A 23,264-nucleotide genomic window follows, 5' to 3' on the forward strand; every position below is an offset into this window, starting at 1 on the left:
AGCAGCTAACAACGTTGGAAATACGTTACTGCGATCGGAGGGTAAAAAACAGTGAGAGGAAAGCTCTTTTTATCAGAATACATTACTTTCATTTACAATTTGTAATATGCAGAAAAATATTTCAAACCTCTTCCAACAGTATTCTATAATAATCATCTATTATGCCCATCATTTCTCACACCCGCTCTCCCCTTTTTCGCAGCAAACAATTTTGCACGGAAATGATCTTGCAAATATTTTTATAGACGCACACTTTCTTACACACATACAACGGCACGGCATGCCTGAGTATTGGTATTTTAAGTGCTTGCCGCCATTACAATGGCACGTTCCAAGTTGAAGGAAACCATTTGTGGCATCATGGATATGTCGTCAGCAAATTGTTGGCATTCATACGGCGAACGCTTATTAACTATTTCCATTTGCATTTTTGCTTCAATTTATAAATAAATTTTTTGCCACAATTTACTACAAAAACAAAACATAAAATAAAATAAAATTTTGTTGGCAAAATAATTGAAAAGCTTGCATGATCGGTAAAATTAGAATATTTGCGCAATTTCTGGCGGAAAAATGTCTGGTAATAAGTGGCTGCTCGGAAAGTTTTATGCATTTATTTTTGGAAGGAATTTGATTTTTACTATTACAGTCGCGAGAAAATTTTTTGTGAAATTACTTAGCTAATGCATATACTTACATATATAGGATATGTTATATACCTATACAGTCGCATCCATACATATGTATATCGTGGCCTAAAATGCAAAATAACGTAACATCACTTTTCCTAAGTTTACTGGCGTAGGAAAAACGATATAATAAAAAACCACTCATAAAACAAAATTTGAAGTTTGGTTATAAAGTGGTTATATATTGGTTATATAATCGTTATATAACGGTTATATAATGGTTATATATTGGTTATGAAATGGTTATGTTATTATGTTATTTTGCATTTTAAGAATTTTGAATTTTGGTTATAAAGTGGTTATATATTGGTTATATAATCGTTATATAACGGTTATATAATGGTTATGAAATGGTTATGAAATGGTTATGTTATTATGTTATTTTGCATTTTAAGAATTTTGAATTTTGGTTATGAAGTGGTTATATATTGGTTATCGAATGGTTATATATTGGTTATATCTGACAACGGAAGCTGCAAATTTTATGCTGCATATATGCAACATGATGTAGCGAGTCGTAAGCAATAAATAACTCAATTTTGATTTTTTTGATGATACTTTGTTTTGCATTTTAGGCGACGATATATATGTACATATGTATGAATAAGTAAATATATACATAGTATGCAGGTAAAACTCAAATTTCTGTAAACACTTTACCATCTGTTAGGTGTACCGGTTGCTTACTTTCAAACCAATTTATAAACACACACACATACATATATGTACATTTGAATGTTGCATGTGGCATGTTGCATGTAATGAGCATTTCCTTAATTACTCGCTACTCAAGTGGTTTCCTACTTGCGTCGCCACAATCAAGCTGACAATATTTTCATCAGCACCTCGTTGGTGCAACGACATCATCAACATCAACGTCAACGTCATCGTTCGCGCATCAACGGCATTATCATAATGACACGCACTTTATGACGCGCATAAATTTCTATGCCACCAAATGGGATTACAACTTCCGCAAGCGCCTCACTCTACACCACACCACAAACGTGTGTGGGTATGTGTACGCATAGGTGCGTCTACTTGTATAGAACTACTAACAAATACCAGCGACGTAAATTTAGAGAATCTATTTTAGTGTGCCGCTTTTGTTTTTGTTATTTTCCGCTTGTTCTCTAATATGTTTTCGAAATTGTTTCCAAAGTGACATTTGATGTATGTATGTACATACAAGTATGTATGTACTTACGTTCCATAAGCGTTTCGTTGGCGCGCCACTTGATCGTACACCGCAACGCCTTCCCCAACGCCTACGCCACCTCTTAACTGGCCCGACTGCCGTTGCATCGGAATGTTTATTGAAAAATGTTTCGACAGCACATTTGTGACATTATTGAAATTTTTCCATATTTTTCTCTTATTACTTTTCCCTCATTATACATTGAGCATTGTGTGTATTCTTATAGATCCGGCCGTTAGCCGGAAGCCATTTGTTTTTATGTTCCCATGTGGTTTTGTCTTTAGTTCCGTTTGACAGTTTTCTTTCACCTGCGTTTAGTATTTCACTTGTCCTTGGCGCTTATAATTTCCACATTTCATTTTGTTTCATTGGAAATTTCGCTTTTTATGACGGTATTTCAACTTTATAAGCTTTGAAGCACTGAACACTTGTTATATAGATACAGATATGCTATAAGGCATACTTCCTTTATAGATCACAAACTTTCTTTTTGTAATTTTTTCATTTGTTTTCTTATTTCATAAGTATTATTGTCTTTTACTTCACACTCTTAGGTATTTCTTCCTCATTATTTCTATGGTTAGTATTTTTGTGTGAAGTTTTTTCTTCTGTGTTTGAATTATTGATAATTTCCGGTAGTTAGGTCTTAAAATGATTTGATTTATTACTTTTAAAATTATAATTCGTAGCTGTCTTTTAGTTTCTATGTTATATTCCCAAATTGTTAAGGGGGGAGTAAGGTATTTTTGTTTTTTTTACATTTTTTTTTATTATTTTATATTATTGTACAATATCTTAAGATTATTCTGTGAAAATTTGAGAGCAATTAAAGCAAAATTGACCGAGATATACACTTGTAAGTCTCTGCCCTCCGATTTGACAGTGAGCGTCTGTGAAACTTTAAAGCGTTTCTTCCCCATCTCACATTTTCAAATTCGGTGTCCCTCATAACTTCGAAACTACTGCACCGATCCTTTTGAGATTTTAAACACTATTTCTGTACATATTTTACCAGGCAACGCTGGAGAGCTTTTTTTTTGGTCATAATTTTGATTTTGCAATAACAAATTTGCCGATTTTTTCCCATAAAATTATGTTTTTCACTTCAAAGTCTTCAAAAAAATTCAAAAATTGGAGTTTCAAAAAAACCCTTACAGCGTTACCTGGGGAAAACTATTATCTAACGAATGAACTTTCATTTTTTGATTTCAAATGATCCAGCAACGAGTTATGAGGGGCACCGCAATTCAACTTTTTTTTCGAGACCCGTCCGGACAATTGCTGCCATTGCCGTATTTTTTAATATTTCTTTGTAAAAAATTGATAAGACATTTGTCGAATGTCATACTTCAATGTGCCATTGGTTGGATAAATAAATTTTAACTGTGTCGTCAGGAAAAAAATCACAAAACCATGGCTTTTTTCGTATGATTTGACCTTACCCCCCCTTAATTTTACCTCAAATATAATGAGGACTGTTTATTATCAAACGAAAAAAAATTATGGCATTTATTTTTTGGAGATTTTTTCTTTTAAATGTTGGCCGTGGCTCAGATAGTCCATCCGATGAATCCGATTTTCGATGACTCGTGAAATTATCTGCTCCCGGAAGTGTTCTCTCAATAAATCCATTGATTGATGCGATGTGTGGGAAGTGGCGCCGTCTTGTTGAAACCAAATGTAGCCGAGATCATGAGCTTCAATTTCGAGCGGCTTCAGTTCTTGAACAAGCTGTATTTTGTACGCTTTCATTTAAGATCCCGACGTAAAATGCGCCAAGTCGTTCCATACGTCAGTCCGAGTTGTTGCGAACGGCGTCGAATCGACTCTCCCCAGTCTTCGTGTACACTCTCAGCTACGACTGCTATATTTTCTTCACTGCGTGCTGGAGTAGGTCTTCGGTCTGATATTATCCGATAATTACTGCTAGGTCTGAAGCGACGTTGCGAATATTACGCCGATTATGGCCATAATTCCGTCCTCTTTTTACGAATAGCTTCACGTAAACGACGTATAACGGTCAAATAATAGGCCTTGTTGATAGTTTGGCCAGTCAGAGGAATTCGGAGTGCACCACACCACGATAATTGCAGAAAACTGTCAACATAATCTTGGCGTTTGGCCTGCTCTGACTTGTTTTTTTTTTTTTTGGCTGAACCTTTGCCACGTTATTCGGCCTATTGATCGTCTGTTTCCGGTTTTTAAGCATAGACCTAGGACTCATGGCCAGTAATAATACGTTTCATGATATCCTGGTAGTCGGAAAGCGACGTTGTTGTTTCAATACAAATGAGTCATTTTGGAACCAATCGTGCTTTCACTATTCTTAGTCGCAGACGATTTTTCAAAATGGTTTTCTCTGATCCCTCCGATATTCCAACGAAGCGATCGTATATCCTCAAGCACTAATTCCTTTATTTTATTAACGTGTTGATCATCAGTTTATGTTGATGGTCGAAGAATGGGTTTTAAAGTAAAAAATCTGACTATTTTTTGCCGCCAGTAGTACTTTCGTATAAGAGGCAATGTCGTTGGCCAGGTCCTCAGTTTCAAACTAGGTTTGATAGTTGAGTATTCTGATATGTAATTTTAGTAATAAGAACTTTTAACCTAAAATATAAAACCTCTTATAAGTTGAATTTCAGTGTTCATAATTTACCGATATTGGCTCAGTAAGAATCCTATTAGTACCAATTCTCTAACCTATGTACATATTGAAAGTTCACTTTATAATAATAAATTTCAGACACATTTTTGGCAATTTTATTTTTTTAATACATTATTTTAACCAAGACAGCTGTGTTCCCATTAAATATTATCTGTTTGTTTTACGACATTTTTATTGCACACGAAATCACACGCTATTATTCGAAATTTATTAAACTAGCACCATAAATTTTGAAAACAATCAAGCGTATTTGAAAAATGACTAAAATAAAATCCACTTCATCATTTGCCGTTATGCACACACGATATCAATCATCGGCAATGCATTCCACTTGCTGTGAATCAAAGTGAAAAAAGTACGTGGAAAATTATTAGCTGACCCATAAATAAAGCATGCCGTAATTAATATAGTTTTCAACGCCACGCTTTAGCGCCCATGGTGTGAAATGTGACCTCCGACTTCCTGAACACACTGGGGCTCTACAGCCCGTGGCCAGCGCACGTACCGCCGCACAAAATGGGGGCACACATGTTTATTTTCGAATTTCGAAAACTAATTTTAACATTGCTCATTTTCCTAACTTTCAATTCACAATTCTGCACATTGTTGTGTGAATACAAAGAAATTTGGGGAAAAAGGTGAAAGCTCAAAACATAAACAAACGAAAAACATAAATAAGAAATTTCAAAAAAAAAGAAATCGAAAAAAATCAAAAAATTATCTAACATAGTTTTTGAAATTTGAAATCAGAGAAAATGCTATTTTTGTTGTTGTTATGTTTCAGCTTATGTTATGCGCTTGTGGCCAAATATATGTATGTCTGCATATATTTCTTGCTTAATATGCGCGCAGCACATAAGTCACTCGGAACCACCGTCCACGACACGGGACAGCCATTCAGCCTCCTCTAGTTGATCTTGTTAAATCTCCAAATGAGCGAACTACAAATCAAAATAGCTCATAAATTCACAAACAAATAAAATGTTGGAAGGAATGAGCCACAGTGGCAACGCGGCAAAAATACAAAAGCAATAAAATTAAGAAAAATTGCACTGCTGCAGCAGCAAATGCATAATTCACGCCGTATGTATGTGTATGTGTGTGTGTGTTTGCTTGTGTGTGGCAATAAAAAGTAGCGGCGAGATTTTTTATGTTTCCACTTATTTTTTTCACAAGTGTACTTGTGTTTTTCTTGTAGAAATCTTCGCTGAATAAGAATTATTAGTTTTAGTGGGTGGAAGTGGTGCATGCCATTCATCTTTCAGCTGTTGGCAGATGTGCATATGCTATATGCTATATGTATGTATAATATACATTGTATATATGTATACTGTTGTTGTTGTATATCAGCAAATTTGTGCCACGCAAGTGGAAGCTGCAAGACAAGTTGTTTAGAGCAGCTAAAACAACCACTAACACACCCACATGCATATTGTTTGTATGTGTGCAAGCGCTTGCAGCCAAACAACGATCGTGGCTACACAGTAGCCGAATCCGGCATAGAGTCAGAAGTCGAAAGGCAAGCAGTAGCTAAGCAATCTGAATTTACAATTTTAATGAACTACCGTATAAACAAAAAACTAATGAAAGCAACAAAAAAGTAATTACAACAACAAAAGCAACAACAACAATGAACAAGAAAATATATTAACTTCGGTTGCACCGCGGCTATAATACCCTTGACAAGTAAAGAAGTTTTAATGCAAGAACTTTTTTCGATCGTTCTGTTTGTATGGCAGCTATATGCTATAGAGGTCCGATCTGAACAATTTCTTCGGAGATTGAACCATTGTCTTAGACAATAAGGCAAGCCAAGTTTCGTGAAGATATCTTGTCAAATAAAAAAGATTTGCATATAAGATATTTATTTCGATCGTTCAGTTTGTATGGCAGCTATATGTTATAGTGCGCCGATCTGAACAATTTCTTTGGAGATTGTAACATTGTCCTGGATAATAAGGCAAGCCAAGTTTCGTGAAGATATCTTGTCAAATAAGAAAGATTTTCGTATAAGCTATTTATTTCGATCGTTCAGTTTGTATGGCAGCTATATGTTATAGTGCGCCGAACTGAACAATATGTTTTGAGATTATAGTGTTTCCTTAAATAATAATTCTTGTCAAATTTCGTGAAGATATGTTGTCCAATAAAAGAGTCTTCCTCACAAGAACTTTATTTTGATTGCTCAGCTTACATGGGAGTTGTATCATGTAGTGATTCATTATCGGTGGTTTCGACAAATGAGAAATTTCTTGGAGGGAAAAAAACATGTACTAAAATTCAGTTCGATATCTCAAAAACTGGGTCATCGGTGGTTCTGACAAATGAGGAAATTCTTGGAGAGAAAAAAACGTCTGCCCAATTTGAGACCGATACCTCAAAAACTGAGAGACTAGTTCGAGTGTATACAGGCGGGGTCAGACATATGGGCGTAGCTAAATAGACTCAGCTTGCTACGCTGATCATTTAAATATATAATTTTTGCCGTCTCCGATGTTTTCTTTCTGAGTACTACAAATCACATAACACACTTAATACGACTATGCCCCGTTCAAGGTATAAAAAGCAACAGAACGTAGCAACATCGACGAAAACAAGCAACATGTAGCATATGGCTACTGGCTGGCTGCAAGTTTTCAACAAAAACAAAACATCAACAACAATTACAACAACAACTTCTCGCTTCAAAGCACAAGAGTTCATAATTATTTATGAACTGTCAGTGGAAGCTGTGGAAGTGGTAAAGGCTGTGGCGTGTCTTCCGCGCGGAGGAAGCTCACACTGGCAGTCGTGTGGCAGCAACAATAATGCAGTGATCGCACCCACACGCGCATACGGAGGCCTGTAAACAGAACGGTTTGTTTATATTTTAAGGTGAAGCTTTCACCCTTTGCGCCTTTTTCGCGAGTCATTCAGGTGAGGCGGTAGCTGCGCAAATACTTTTATTTACGAGAATGTGTTTACAAATGTAGCTATATTTGTACGTATGAAATGTTTATATGTATGTGTGTATGAAAGTGCGCCAGTGTGCTTAGGAACGCTTAAACTTTAGTCAGAAGTAGCTAGCAGATAAACAGTCGTGGCAGCAAATCGCTGAAGCAATATATTGTTGTAGATATGTTATTGCCTCGCTGGTGGATTAGGTAAACATTTCACAGTTATCCGTGGTTCGCATGCAGTTGGTTTGGGCATATATTAATTCTTGTAGAGTTATAGCCGATCTTACATATATAAGTATATATATATACATATACTATATATAAATTTGCGATATGATATGAGGTCAGGCATTGTAAATATTAATAATAACCGACTGCCAATAGAAATCGTCGGTGCTACTTAATTATGCCTCCGGAATAGAGTAAATTGTTCCCCAAAAATGCATCCTCCGTAAAACGAACTCATATCTGTAGTAAAGATGCAGAAATAATGACGATATGCCTACATAACGAGCAAAACTTCAATAAAGTTCTAAAAGGACTCATCGAATGCTGATAAGACGGCGCGGAAGATAGAGTTCGCCTCAGACAGAAAATATTAAATCCCGTAGCTTCTTTTTGACACAAACAAGCACCTCATGTTGTCCGGGTCGGTTCCGATTATTTAGACCAAACTGTCATGGGAACGGAAAAGCACCTCATAAAACCATCTGCCGTTCGAAAACGACTCGAATCCTGTAAAATCTTCTATGTAGGAGTTCTAGGTTCGGTTTGATGGTCAGAATTGTGGAATAACTAATACTGGATGCAGTTTAATTGAGTATGCTTAATTTTCCATGAGGACATGAAAAAATATCTTTCTTTGACACCGTGCCATCTATCGGCTCTTAAATTTTTCTATTTTTATTGTTCGAACAATAAAACCATAAACTCCCAGTGTATTTCATTCTATCAGCTGAAACACAACGTTACCCAAACTAACTCTTTAATAATAGGAAAATTTTAGTTAAGAAAAACATACTTGTATGGACTCCACCATAAACTCTAAAGTGCTGTTTCAGAACACTATTATTCGCTGAAATTTCAAAGTCTTGCACACACTCAACTTCAGACAGCCCTCTTTGAAGAAAAAGGGAAAGGAAAGTCTTCTTTATTTCGAATTTGTATGGGATACGCTTCGAAACATACTTCGTTTCAACATGCTGTATTCGGGTACTAAAACTACTGCAAAAACTTTAGCCCCTTTACCAAACTGAAACCATATTTTTGATTACCGCAAGTGCTTTTTGTAATTTTTTTCCATATAAGGTCAACATTTTATTTTCAGCATAGACTGTGGGATAAGCGAGCACACATTTTGAGATATTTTGAGGGTGCAACAGTTGTTGAAAACTAACAACGAAGCGATGATACGCGTTTAGGGAGGCAGGAATGTATGTTCTTCAACATAAATATATGTATGCACATATGTATGTACATATATACCAATCTATGGTTGCCATGGTGTATGGGCATCCATAAACAAGCACATATTCGCCTTGGGACTCAGCACTACTACAAAAACTCTGTGGCTTCCGAAGACATCCATACATTACCAAACGCGTTGGCTCATTGAGCGCCACAAAATATTATTTAGTTGCGGCCAAGGTGCCAGTAGACCGTGAACAAGATATTATTTATGTGCACATATGCCATAACCTACAAAGTTTATACAAATTGCTGATATTTCTTAAGCTGCAGACATATGTATGTATGTCTGTATGAGCAGACGATTATTTGGTGGCTCGCTTGGATTTTCTGCTGAAAATCACTGTCAAGGACAATTGAAGTTGAGAGCGCATAAAAACGTCAATGCTTTGTGGGCAGACAAATATGCAAGTTGGAAGGAATTAAGTGGCTGGGAAGCGAAATTTCTTGATATTTATTCTTGTTTTTTGTTATTTTTGTTTTTTAAGAAGTTGAGTGGGTCATAATTTTTGTTCAAAGTTTAGTTCTGCGTATTAATGTTTTTATAAAAAAATGTTCGCTCTTTATTGTAATTATTTGTGATTCCTAAAAATTAAATGATGTATTCTTCACATGCTCACTACTTTGAGTGGTAATGCTCTGGTCGAAGATAGAAGTATAAATTATTTTGAATAAACGATAATCATCATCGATTCAAAGTCAAATTTAAGGCATTTGAGTGACGTGTTATTGAATTTGAGGTTCAAGTTTTGATAGCCAGGTTAAAAAATTATACATTTATACCCTGAACACTGCTTATTTAGTTTTCCACAAAGTTTGTGACTCGGAGTCGGAGACTCTTAAAGTATATGCACCATATATGTATATACATAACCTCGACGAACTGAGTCGATTTAGTCCTGACCACCTGTCTATCCGGCAAAGATTATTTTTCACGGCTACGAAGTGACCGATCCATTAGATTAGATAAAAAAAATGAGAATTGGACCGCGACCTAAAGTCTGTTGTACCCTCTCCTAAGTCACATCGACTCACTTAGCCTCAGCCTACTGATAAATTCCAATAAACTGTAAGGTTCTATTAAAGCGACGAGATCCCTTTTTGGAACATACTCTTCTGGAGTTTCACGCTCCATGTCGCAGAACCGGTAATTTGCATAACAAGCTAAGCCCATGTTATATAAATGCTTCTTAAGCTTATAATGGTTAGTGTAAAATACGACAAGAAGCTCAGTTAGTCCAGGTTGATTACATATTTCAACCTTTAGGGTTGTAACCACAACTTGGCATGGTGCATGCCTTGGATTTGTTGCCAATAACCCTCCCTTCCCACTCATTCATCCTTGCGAAGCAGCTCCTTTGTGAAAGGTTCGGGTCCTACCATGTTGGTGGATGCCAGTAGTGATTCGATCTCGTACACAGAGATCGTTTTAAATGCCGCTTGACTGCCGCTGAGTATGAATATACATATCTTCATTACGATAGTTACGTTGGAGGTTTATCTCTAAGCACCGATTTATAACAAAGGCCTCTGCTTGGAATATGCTCGGAAAACTTCCCATAGACATGGCGAGTTTGATGCTTGGTGCTGGGACAGATTCCCTTTGATGTTTTCGAGCCGTCGGTGTACCACTTGATTGCACTACCTCTAGGCAGTAGCTCGAGAGCGGAATCGAGGGTAGCCTTGAACTTCTTGGCGAAGTTCACGCTTTCGTAATGCTATCGCTTGATAGAAGAGCCTTTAGTATTTCGCCGCTTAAGTCCTTAATGTGCTGGAAAGAGATTAAGTTACCTCTACCAAATCCTTCCAAGGCATTACTCATCTCTATCTCTCTGCCCCCAAGAGGTTCCTGCGGCCGGGCAGGGACCTGCGTCTCGTAAACGGGATGATGGTCATCTTTGAGAGTTCAGTCCAACCCCACATGACCGATCGAAATCAAGATAAGCATATTTTTATAACATTCACAACTATTAGAAGGGTATCTGTGACGGCTCGTTGCTGTCGATATTAACGTTTTTATTTTTTTTATATTCTTAATAATTTCCTAAATTACAGAAACATATTTTATAACCTTTTTCCGGGCAATAAATCAATATTAGAAAGCCTCTGACTGTAATTGAATTCATTTTTTACTATAATTTTTTTGAAAATAAGACATGCTAATTATTTTCACGAGCGCTTAAAAGTGCTAACAGTTGTTAAACATTTTGTAAATCATCATTTTTCAATCACCTCAATTATAAGTGTGTAAGTTGACCGCAAAAACTGGCAACTCATTAACCAATTATGTGGCAAGTGACAACTGTTGCAGCATAAAATAACAAGTGATAGAGCGAATCACGACAACGAAAGTGTATTCATACATACAAATGTACATATATGTATTAATGTATTAGTACATATGTACAACTAGCACTTCCTTAGTCAATAAAAATATTTTTGGCGAAATGTAATTTAACCTGTACTTACAACACTCGTTTCTTGAGAAATCGAAAACGCTTGCCAGTAATGAACGGTAATGTGTAATTAACACGATTAAAAAAATAAATTTCCATTTAAAAAAGCGCACCCAAAGTTGTTTGTGCCAACAAGTAGCGGCAAAATTCCTCAAGCACCCCAGCTCCATTTCTCTTCGCCATACTACTCAGTCAAAGCGTTGCGCCCAAAATTTCTCAAGCCTTCTTCAAGTCACGTGCTTGCTTTCAGCGAAAAGTTTTTCATTCCTTCTCGTAAACGTGTAAGCCTTATAGTAAGCTTTATACGATTTCAATTCATATTGAACGCTTTTGTTGTCACAAATCGTTAGCGGAATTTCGAAGCCGTATTTTGAAAGAAAAAACCTCCAACCATTGAAATAGTAATTGTGGCAATCAAGTATACACAAACTTACAAACACTGTATGTATTTGCCTAAGTATGTTTCGATACTGCTCAATTCGCCGTAACTAATTTATTATGCTGGACAAACAACGCGGTGCGCTGTCTTCCAAGGGCGCGTCAATGTGGGGCCAAGGAAGAACGTGCGAGTCTGAACTGAGGCAACGCCAGGAGTTGCATACTGTAAGTGCAGTTTTCTGAATTTGTGCTAGTGGCAAATACTATATTGTATGTGTGTGCATTCCAACTTTGATTTCACCGCCTTTGGTGTGGTATGTTTTGGGAAATGTTGAAACATTTTTCCAAGTATTTCTTTGTGGAATTTGAGCGCTTGTTTTCGTAAGTATACTAATTTTATATTCTTGAGTGCTGATTTCGGTTTTTATTCATTGAGTAGTTAGATTAGGTTAGGTTAGATGGCTGATCAAAGATCGCACGTGGAGTACTATATAATATTTCTTTCATTGAGTAGTAGTCACCACTCAATCAGTGGATATTTGAATGCTCATAGTATGATCTTCATCCCGTTTGGCCTATTCTACCCATATAAATGAAGCTTTCCTCTTTCCTATGTTACTACCCAACGCAACGGATTCTATTAAAGTAAGAGTGTACGAATGTTTTCGAACAGCAAAATAATTATCATCCTTAACCTTTCCACCTTTCCCGTGTTGGAGGTACTTCACCCCAGTACCGCACACTCATCTTTCACGGAATCGTTCGGACAAACATCAAAGAAACGCTTTTTAGAGTAGTGACATCTTTCATACTTCTATAGCATAGAGGTAAAATAATGAGTATAATAATAGTCCCGAAAGTTTTATTTGACATTAAGAGAAAGTAATAATCCTGTATGACAGCTCTCTTGATATTAAACTGTTCTAAGAGTTCATTTCAATTTTGACGCAAAGACAATGCAAATTACTTCACTTCCAAATAGTAAAACTTGTTATCAATTGCCGTGAGGGATACTCAAAATATATTTCTATTTTTGTTGTTTTGTTGTTTTTGTTGTTGTAACAGCAGTTTCTAAATCCGGTAATGGCGCCTAAGAATTATCCTCATAAGTGAAAGATAAAATATTCCTCTTCTGTACCTTCGAGCTTAAGGTCATCAAATCTCCTGAGAATATCTCCCACTAATATTGAGATCGGCTTCCAATTTAAGGAGTGTGTAGAAATGATTGAAACCAGTTCGGACATATAGATAACTACACTTTTGTTACCAAAATAATGTTTCTTAAAGTTAATAGTGAGTTTGTAGTCGATCGCAGTAATGCTATCTAATTCCGTTACTAAGGCGATCTACTCAGATTCTACTTAGCTAGATCACGTATTATATCTGAAGTAGTATCGCCATTACTAATCTAAAACATATTTTTTATTGGACCAACAACAACAATGACAACCATGATTCGTATTTCCACAACAATCATGTATAACTAACCGAAACGGACCCAAATGATACTCAATTTATATTCTTCGAACAGCTGCCCATTTGGCAGTAGTCCATAACATTATTTGGCGAACATTTTCTGACGTTATAATAACAAACGAAACAAACGAAGACCAATGATTTTGGAGGATATTTTGGGTATGAAACAAGTTCTTGCTCGACTCGTCCCGATAAAGCTGATTTTTTTTTTCTAAAACAGTTTCGTAAACAGGTCTCTTTGGACATGCTGATCGTGCGAATTCCGATCCCACATTTATGGAGTATATTATAACTGCTGACTGACTGCATGGGTTCATGATTTCGGCATGCAAGCAAGTCAAAGATCATCGGAATGGAGAGAAAAAACGAGCAGAAACCAAAAAAACATGCCAAAGTCGCTCAAAAATCAAGGTGATGCTCATTGTTATTTTCGATATTCGTGGTTTGGTGCATCATGAGTTTGTTCCGGAGGGACAGACGGTCAATAAGGAATTCTATTTAGCCCTATTGAGGCATTTACTTGAGAACATCCGTCGAAAACGTCCGAAATTGGGGAAGAACAATTCATGGATTTTACCCAATGATAATGCATCATGGGATCGAGCCACGCTGGTGACCGAATTTAAAGCCAAAAACGCAATGAATACCATCAAACAATCACCGCATTCACCAGATTTGGTTCCGTGTGATTTTTTATTGTTCCCCAAACTGAAACTGCCACTCCGTGGAGAGATAAACCAAAATTCGCTGAAAGAGCTGTAGGCCATCCCAAAAAGTGCTTATGAAAAGAGTTTCGCCGACTGGAAAAATCGTTGGTATAAGTGTATTACATCTGGTGGGAATTTCTTTGAAGGCGACAAAATAAATATTGATGAATAATTAAATATTTTGCGTTTATTTACAATTTCCGGGTAATTTATATAATATATTGTATAAGTAAATAAGCTCCCAACAGAGAATACATTGTGTAACTAGTTTCCAGTACAAGATCGCAAAGAGATTTGTGAAATATCAGATTGCCTCGTCTAACGTTCATTATTTAACTCAACAAACATTTCCGCACGTTCCAACCCTCTTTGAAGATAACATCACCCCACCACTGTCAACAAATGCCAGTAAATAAGTAATAATAGAGAATATAAATATTGTTTACACGGGTACAGTGACTTTAAGTTAACCTCAAAGGCTGCTAGCTGCGGGCACACAAGATCAGTTGAACGCGCTTTAAAGGAATAAACCACCAGCAACAAAAATAGTAAAACGTTAGGTAAACAAAGAGAAGCCTAGAGCAACATCTAGGCAGGAGTATGTGACAGGAATTTTAAGCACTCACTCACAATTCACAAATAAGTGGCAACATTTATGCTTACAAACGAGTTTCTGACGCGCTGACATTAGCCGCTACTGTATAATAATATCCACTGTGGCGTAAGTGGATTGGGCGCGCGTAGTAAATAAGTAGTTCTTTGCCAAAGATCAATGCAAAGATCGCTGCTTACTTAGAACCCCCGCGAGCAAGATCTCATACAGCCATAGCAGCGGTGAACGTGCGCGGAATAAATTATGATTGAATGCAGAGGGAATTATAGTTAGAAAGTTACAAAGAAATTCTTGTTCGTTGGTGGGAACGACGGGCAGGAAGTACGGAGTGAGAATATGGAAAAAAATATAATATATGTATTTATGAGCTGCACGTGCGTAGAGGTCAGTGTCTAAGGATACTTGCTTGAACAATTGAAATTCTACAGTATTTTTCTATGCGCATAATGCAAGAGAGGCTATGTAATTTTCTATATACATTAGGGTGACACTTAAACAAAAAAAAACGAGTTATTTTTCCCAAACTCAACCACTTATTTGTGTGATATCTTCGACTATATCGCTAACGGTATGAGAAATTTGCCAAAAGTTTGTCTCCCTATATTTAAGGATCACCCTAACTTGCAAGCTATGCATATCCGATCCACAGTGTGACTTTGTACATAATTTTATGGTTATAAATTATTAGCCTGCGGTTGGCATAAGCCTATATACACAGCCTGTATGCTGTGCAACTTCGTAAGCTTGCTGCAGAATCGTAAAAAAAAATTCCATGCAGAGTTGCCATGGTGAAGTTACAATGGCAATAAATAAATTTGTATCGCTTTACGGCAGACTCCCCAGCGTGCAGGAAATACGCATTAGATAGTGCCAATTTATGGCCAACATCAAATCAGGCAAAATTTTATGAGCGCAGGTGTGTGGAGTTCATAAAAATGAAACGCGCATGAGTAGAGTGTGGAAGTAGCTGGTAATTAATACGAATGCATTTTGGTTAAGAGTTTTATGCGCCTATTATAGCAATCATAAGCCGGGTGATAGAATTTAATTGCGCACAATGATATCTACTGCTCATAATTTTTTCCCTTCTCACTCTTTAAGATTTTTAATTTTATTTTTTTTTCTATTATTCTACGCAATTAAGCTTGTGTGAAGGAATTTATGCACATTTTCAAGCATTCACTCACCTTGATCGAGACGACGCTCCATACGCCGCCATTGCCGCATATGATGCACCAAAATGCCAGCGGCTATGATGAAGAAGATTAAGCACGCCAATACGGCCATAAAAAGCGCCATTGTCTGCCAATCCATCGGCAGTGAGCCGTCCTGCAATTGCTGTAATTCCTCGTGTGTCAATTGCTGCTCCAAATCATAGTTGTCCTCATCCTTTCGGCGCTAGTGGAGTATTTGAAAATTAAGATTTTTATTTTAGGTTTGACTGTCGAGTCTCTAATGGGGAACTCAGCAGACAGTAAAGGTTTTCGGGGTTTCTACAGGAAATATGCTAAGGTATTACATGTGTTTCTTGAATTTTTCAATAATTTTTTTTTCTCCAAATAACGAAATGACATATTTTAAGTCACTATATAGCTGACTTTGAGCATCTCCAAAACTATTATTCAGATCAACTTAAACATTTGGAACAATATTCTAGACATGTATTAGATAAGGTAATTAAAAATACTAGTTTTATGAAGCCCGAAAACAAATGTAACCCCTTAAGCAAGATACATATCAATAACTAAAACTGTCGAAACTTTCAATAACGGTTTTTTCAATAAGGACACTACAAAAGTAGACCGATAGGGACAGCAAACTACGCCATATTTTTTGCCGCTCTCTTGACATTTCTCTTCAGTAAAATTTGTCATTTCATCATGGAAAGATATACGATCCAACAACTAGTCGAATTTAGTAAAATTTACTACCGAAATTCGGAGTCAGTGAACTCGACTTTAAGAGCACTACGTTCAATTTATGATCGTCATAATCGTCCTGTGAGATCAACAATTGAGCGTCTAGTAGAAAAACTTGAATCCACAGGCTCAGTACAAAATGTTGTTGTGCCAGTGAGACAAAGAAGTACCCGTAGTGTCAAGACTATTGCTGCCGCTAGCGCATCAATTGAGGAAGACCCAAATCAGTCTCTCACACGTCGTTCTCAACCGTTGGGCATCTCTGTAACTTCGTTGTGACGAATTTTGCAAAAAGATTTTGGCCTACATACTTAAAAGATCAAAATGGCGCAAAAACTGAACCCGCTTGACCACCAGAATCGTCGTATGTGCGTGAATTGGAAAAATCATCTTCAGCGATGAGGTTCATTTATGGCTGAATGGCTTCGTCAATAAACAAAATATGCGTTATCGGTCAGGCAGCAATCCACACGCACTCCGTGAGTCACCATTGCATACCGAGAAAAGACGGCTTGGTGTGGCGGCGGTGTCAATGGGCCGTACTTCAAGACCGGCACGTTACTGTTAAAGGGAATCGCTACCGCTTTCACTTTTTAGCCCGATGTGAACTTGAACAATATGTGATCACAATCGATTTATTGCAAACCAAGTTTGGTGAATATCTTATCTCATGAAATGGTCTAGTACTCGGTTGTGCGATTTGACGCAGTTAGACTATTTCCTGTGGCGCTACGTCCAGTCTATGGTCTATGCTAACAAGCCAGCAACGAATGATGAACTTGGTACGAATATCGAACGTGAAATTGCAGCAGTATCGGTCGATTTGTGCTTGAAAACCGTCGAAAATCGGCTTCAGCGTCTGGACTTCTCCAAGCGTTTTTGTTTTATTTCAAAAATACTTTTGTATCGCTCTTATTGAAAAACCCGATACATGTAAGTATTCGTTTATATGTCGCCACCACTCAATCGGCTAGAGGACAACTTCATAGAATTAAAAACAAAATTCTTTGCTTATCGTCATCGAAACTGAGGGGGTTGAGTACGAAATCTGCCCAGAATACCAACGATTCGATTCCCGTTCCCGTCATAAAGTAAGGTTATATAAAAAGTTTATGCTAACTGCGATTATTGATCCTAGATTCGGGCTACAAATGCAATTTTTCGAATAAAAGTGAAGTCATCTGGAATATTCCTTAGCACTAACTAACAATTTTCTCGGCTCAATACATATCTACCAAAATTGAAAATTGATCAGTTGAAACATCAACTACTCACCTCCTTCCAGTTGGGCTCCGTTTTCGCCAGCACCAACCAATCGATCTTCAGATCGTAGATGGAACCGCATATCGTGTCACATTGAAATTGACACGGACGCAACGGTATCAGACCGTCCTCGCACACAGTACACGGAATACATTTGTCCTTTACCGGGTCCCACCAGCTGTTCCGGTCGCAGGGTGAGGCAGCGCAGAAGGAACATAGCGTGGCGAGCAGCAGCAAAGCCGTGATGTAGGTGAACGCCGTGGAAGAACTACTTAAGCTTTGCGCAATCACATTGTACACTTGTATTGCGGGTGAACTTAGCATTGTTGTTGTTGTTGTTGTTTTACTTAAGTTTCTATTATTGCTGCTGCTGCTAGTATTATCATTGTTATTGTTACTCATATAGCTGTTGTTATTGTTGTTGTTATGATCAGCGTCAGGTAGCGCCGCATTCGAAGGTGTGCTATATGCGTAATTGTTATTGTTGTTGCTAATATTATTATTGTTGTTGTTGTTGTTGCTTTCTATGCAATTACTGCTACTGCAATTCGTTGTATAGTTGCTACCGCTGTAATTGGTGTTGCTGTTGTTGTTGTTGTTGTTATTGTTATTATCATCACGCCTTCTTCTTCTTCGTCTGCTATTCGCTGTTATGGCCTCTATGCAATACTGGCGCAAACGCCAACTGATGCTCTCCGCTTGTGTGTACATCGTATTAAGGAGGGTCGTCGTGTGCTGTCGGGTGTTGTTTGTTGTTGGGCGGTTATCATTTACATTACTCGTACTTAAATTAGACATTGCCGCTGTTGTTGCTAAGTGTGTGTGCATAATGTTGTGGGGTGAAGGGGTACGATATGTGGGCGTGGTCGTTGTTGGACAGGCATGTGTCGTCGTGGTTCGAATCGACATTATCTGAAATCAGAAAATGAAAGCTATAAGTATTTTATTTATATTTTTACAATTATATTTAAATTTTTTGCAATTCCTTCCCAGAAGGAATATTTTTAAATAATGTTAACAGATTTTTTTTACCATAATAAAGCGTTTAAATTTAAAATTTTATTAAATTTCGATTTTGAGAGGCCCATCTAATATCATCAAAAATATTTTTTTAATTTTTCGGTAGGATATACCTATACAAATAACATAGTAAAATTGTAAATCGATGCCTCAAAAATATTTAGAGTTACAATCTGCTCAGTGTAACCGCTCAGTTTAATCAACTCCATCAATATAACCTATATATAACCTTATAACCTATATGTAACCATTATATAACCATCAATATAACTATTACATAACCATTTTATAACCAAAACTCAAATTTTGTTACAGTATGAATGGTTTCTATTATAACACTTTTCCTTCGCCTGTCAACTTATGAAAATGTTTATGTTATTTTATATTTTAGGTGACGATATGTAATAGTCCTTTTTTAATTCTCAAAAATACCCTTTAAAGCATGTAAGAGATTTGCACTACAGTACTAATGCAGTGACATTATAATTCTTCATAGTATAAAATTATTTCAGGGTGAAAATTTCCCATGAGAGATACACAAGGTTATACATATTTAGCTATTTCTTTATTTATCTGCTCCAATGTCGGCGAAGTAGTCCTCATCGTATATACTATACACAAAACTATTCCATGCATGTTCATATGTAGTTAATAGTTCCATTCATTAGCGGCGTGCAATTTCAACTCCAATTCTGCTATTACTCACGCGGAGGGTTGTCAATTGCAATGCGTTTAGAATGCGCTGAAAATGGATTTTCCCAGAAGCATTAAACAATTTAGTGTCGGCATGATTTTATATAGAGTTGCTAAGGCAATTGGAAACTCGACAGATTCTTGAGGCGATTTTGAATATTTTAGAGACTATTCTTTTGGAGATTTTAACCTCAAACAATTTTCGAAGAATTAGAGTTGTTTTCTCAGCAAATACTTATATATTTCTTAAAACCTCATTTCTTCTTTTTGCAAGATTCTCTATAAATTTGCCTTTTGCTGCCGAGGGGTGTCCGATGAATAACCGCCTACCCGCCTGAGATCTCCGCTGTCGCAAAAGAGCTATCGACAATATGGTCTTCTAGGCGGCTACTTTCAAAATTTCAGCTTAATTTGACTTGTAGACTTGTTCGGACCGTGTCTGGCACAGGACATGTCTGCGGATTTTATAAAAATGAAAAGGAACAATCTCGGTTGGCCATTCGCGTTTTGTTCTTGGACGACAAATCGCGTAGTGTAAAGGGCGCTTACATGAAATATACGGAGACTGTACTCTTTTGATGACGACCGTCAAGATATAATTTATTAAGGACCGCTTTTCCAAAAATCTTGCTTTTGTTTGTAGACCAAGTACATATCAAACAGATGAAAAGTTTCACCAAATCAGCAAGATATCAGAAGTTTTACCTATAAAAAATTTTGAATATCTAAAATTCAGAATCCATTGGCGAAGTTCCGATAACTCACTGAAGCCACAATTGTAACCTATAACCTTTATCTGACTATAACTAGCTTCTCAAGATTTAGAGCAATTATAACTAAATTCACAGAGTACTAATGAGAACCTACTGATAATATTTCCATGGCAACCACGGAGCTTAACTATCGCAGCCGCTGGAGAGTTTAAGCTTGGAACACTACTTGAAAAAAGAACTGAATTGTATTTGAAGAAATCTTAATTCTTCTTTGTATACAAAAACGACTTTTGGTTTCAAAAATATTTATATTTAACCTTTCTGTGTAAGTTTCTTTAACGTTGACATCGCATACGCGGTTATAGCCGAGTACAGCGCGCCAGTCGTTCTTCCTTTTCACTGCATGGAGCCAATTGAAGATTCCAAGTGTACTTCTCCACCTGGTATTTCAAACGCAGTGGAAGTCTTCCTCTCTCTCTGCTGCCTCTGCTTCCTCCGGCGGATACTGCGTCGAACACTCTGAAGTGTGTTCATCTATTCGGACGACATGATCAACCCAGCGTAGCCGCTATCTTTTAGTTCGCTGAACCATGCCAAAGTCGTTGTTTATCTCATACAGCTCTTCGTTCCACCGACTACGGTATTCGCTATTGGCAATACTTCCGCTAAACCTTCCTATTGAAAACTCGTAACGTCGACTCTTCAGATGCTGTCATCGTCCATGCCTCTGCAACATATAGCACGACGAGAAAGATGTGCGACTTGTAGAGTTTGGTCTTTGTTCGTCGAGAGAGGACTTCACTTCTGAATTGCCTACTCAGTCCGAAGTAGCACCTGTTGGCAAGAGTGATTCTGCGTTGGATTTCGAGACTGACATTGTTGTTGATGTTAACGCTGGTTCCAAATAGGCGAAATTATCTACGACTTCGTTGTTATAACTGCCAACAGTGAGGTGGGAGCCAAGTCGCGAATGCGACGAGTGGTTGTTTGATGACAGGTCTTGCCCTCGTTCACTATCAGACCCATTTGCTTCGCTTCTTTATCCAACCTGGAGAAAGCAGGAACTAACTACGCGGTTGTTATGGACAATGATATCGATATCATTGGCGTACGCCAGCAGTTAAACACTCTTGTAGAAGATTGTACTTTCTCTACTCAGCTCTGCAGCTCAAACTATTTAAAAAAAATCTGCTAATTTACATATTTCATTAGGATTGTTGGCAACTCTGCGCCACTACAAAGTATCAGCGTTTGAATTCACTTTAATTGCTCATTTAATACTTTTGCTGCCTATGGACTGACCGAGGGTCAGCACAGATTTGAACTTCAAGCTAATAAAATTGACTCATGTACACGACACTAAATGTTCACAAGAAACACACGAACTAATCCACTAAATCGAGTATACACATTAGTATATATGTATATAAATCTAATTTTTAATGTCGTGTGTAAATATAACCCCTCTATGTACAATGAATTAGTAAGCATGCTACAATGTAGTAAATATAGGACTTGTAAAAACGTGCAATGTGATTTGACATCTTCTAAATTAAGATCATTCCTCATTCTACGGATTATGCAAAAGTGAACGTCTGCTTGTGATAGAGAAGTGGGTCTGCCGTCATTAGGTCATTTCACTGGATAAGAAACTGTAGGCGGCGCTAGTAAAATTTATATAAGAAATGTGATAAAAGATGTGATCTTCAAAAGAAATTTATGACAAAACGGCGTTTCTCAGAAAGGGTCTGCAAATATTAGCGGTTTTCAAACAAACTCGCAAATATTTATTTTTGAAAATGTAGTACAAATGATAAGTTATAGAATTTTTAGTGTAAATACAAAATGTTTGTATTGAAATAAAAATTTTAAGTTGTTTTGCAACAACAAATTCATGAAAAAAATCACAATATTTTTTTTCTTGTTGTCACCCCAGCTAAAAGTCAGCAATTGCACCAAGCTGACGTACATGCATACGTACATACAAACATGTATGTATATATACATAAGCACCTCCTGTCCATATATTTATTGCACATACTGTATTTGCTTAGGCCGCTTAACGCTGATAAATGCACGAGCGCGCACTCAAACGCGCAAACAAACAAACAACGGCAAACCCGACAAGTTGTGTGCGCTCCGGTCATACGCAATCAAAATTATTTGCATACACATTTATTTGTTTCTCTTTTTGTTTAGCCTCGCATGTTTTTCTAGCATATTCCGTGGCTGTTTTTTTCACGTGTTGTTTTTGCTTTTATCCATTTCCATGCCATTTCCACTGGTGATTGCCGGTCGCGCACGTTGACCAACGCCGATCGCGCGTGAAATTTGTAAAATTCATATTTCTAAGCGCGTAACGTGCGCTAGTGTTCCTGCAGCAGATACAGGTTGGTTCAGAAACAAGTTTTTCATTTGAAATATGCTGGTGAGGTTTAACTAAGAAGCTCTTTTCGTTTTCTGACTTTATATATGGTGGTTAAACAGTCAATACAGTCAAGTCAAGTAGTCAAGAAGGTAAATGGTTAGTGAATTTTTAAAGGCCAAATCGAGCTTTACAACAAGAAGACGTTATAGTTTTTTTACTCGGGGAGGAGAGCATTAGGTCTACAATACTAGTTTTTTAAGGATTTTATGAATTTTTTATCAAGTTAATTTCGGTATAAAATTTAATTTTAATTTTAGATAATTATAATAAATTTTAATTTAAAATTCATATAGCACTTTAATTTTTTACGGTTTATTTTGGTTGTCGTATAATTTTTTTTTTTAATTTTTTCGATTAATTTTCTTTATTTGTTTATGTTACTTAGTATTAAATTTTTTTTCTTTAAATGTTTTATTTTTTCAATGTATTTTGTTTTATTTAACTTTATTTTAAATTATTTTAATTTGTTTTATTTTTTTCATTTGTTTTTTTTCTTTAATATAGTTTATTTTATTTTACCTTTCATTATGTTTTGTTTTAATTTACTTAATTTTTCTTTTTATTCAATTAATTTTATTTTAAAAACAATTTGTAATTTTTTTTTAATAATTTTTTTTTTTTTATATTTTTTTTTTTC

General features: G+C 36.6%; 1 protein-coding gene across 1 annotated transcript in view; it reads right to left on the bottom strand.

Moving 5' to 3' along the window:
* The window catches only part of LOC120776175 (tumor necrosis factor receptor superfamily member wengen), a 65,880-nt gene that overhangs the window by 15,421 nt on the left and 27,195 nt on the right, over window positions 1–23,264 (bottom strand). Inside the window, exons 2-3 of the mRNA XM_040106788.1 lie at window positions 17,786–18,685; window positions 15,779–15,989 (exon numbers count right to left, since the gene is read on the bottom strand). Of these exons, the coding sequence (XP_039962722.1) occupies window positions 15,779–15,989; window positions 17,786–18,682 (1,108 nt within the window). The 5' untranslated portion in view covers window positions 18,683–18,685. The remainder of the gene's footprint in view (window positions 1–15,778; window positions 15,990–17,785; window positions 18,686–23,264) is intronic.

The sequence above is a fragment of the Bactrocera tryoni genome, chromosome 4, assembly GCF_016617805.1.
Source record: "Bactrocera tryoni isolate S06 chromosome 4, CSIRO_BtryS06_freeze2, whole genome shotgun sequence".
NCBI lineage: Eukaryota > Metazoa > Arthropoda > Insecta > Diptera > Tephritidae > Bactrocera > Bactrocera tryoni.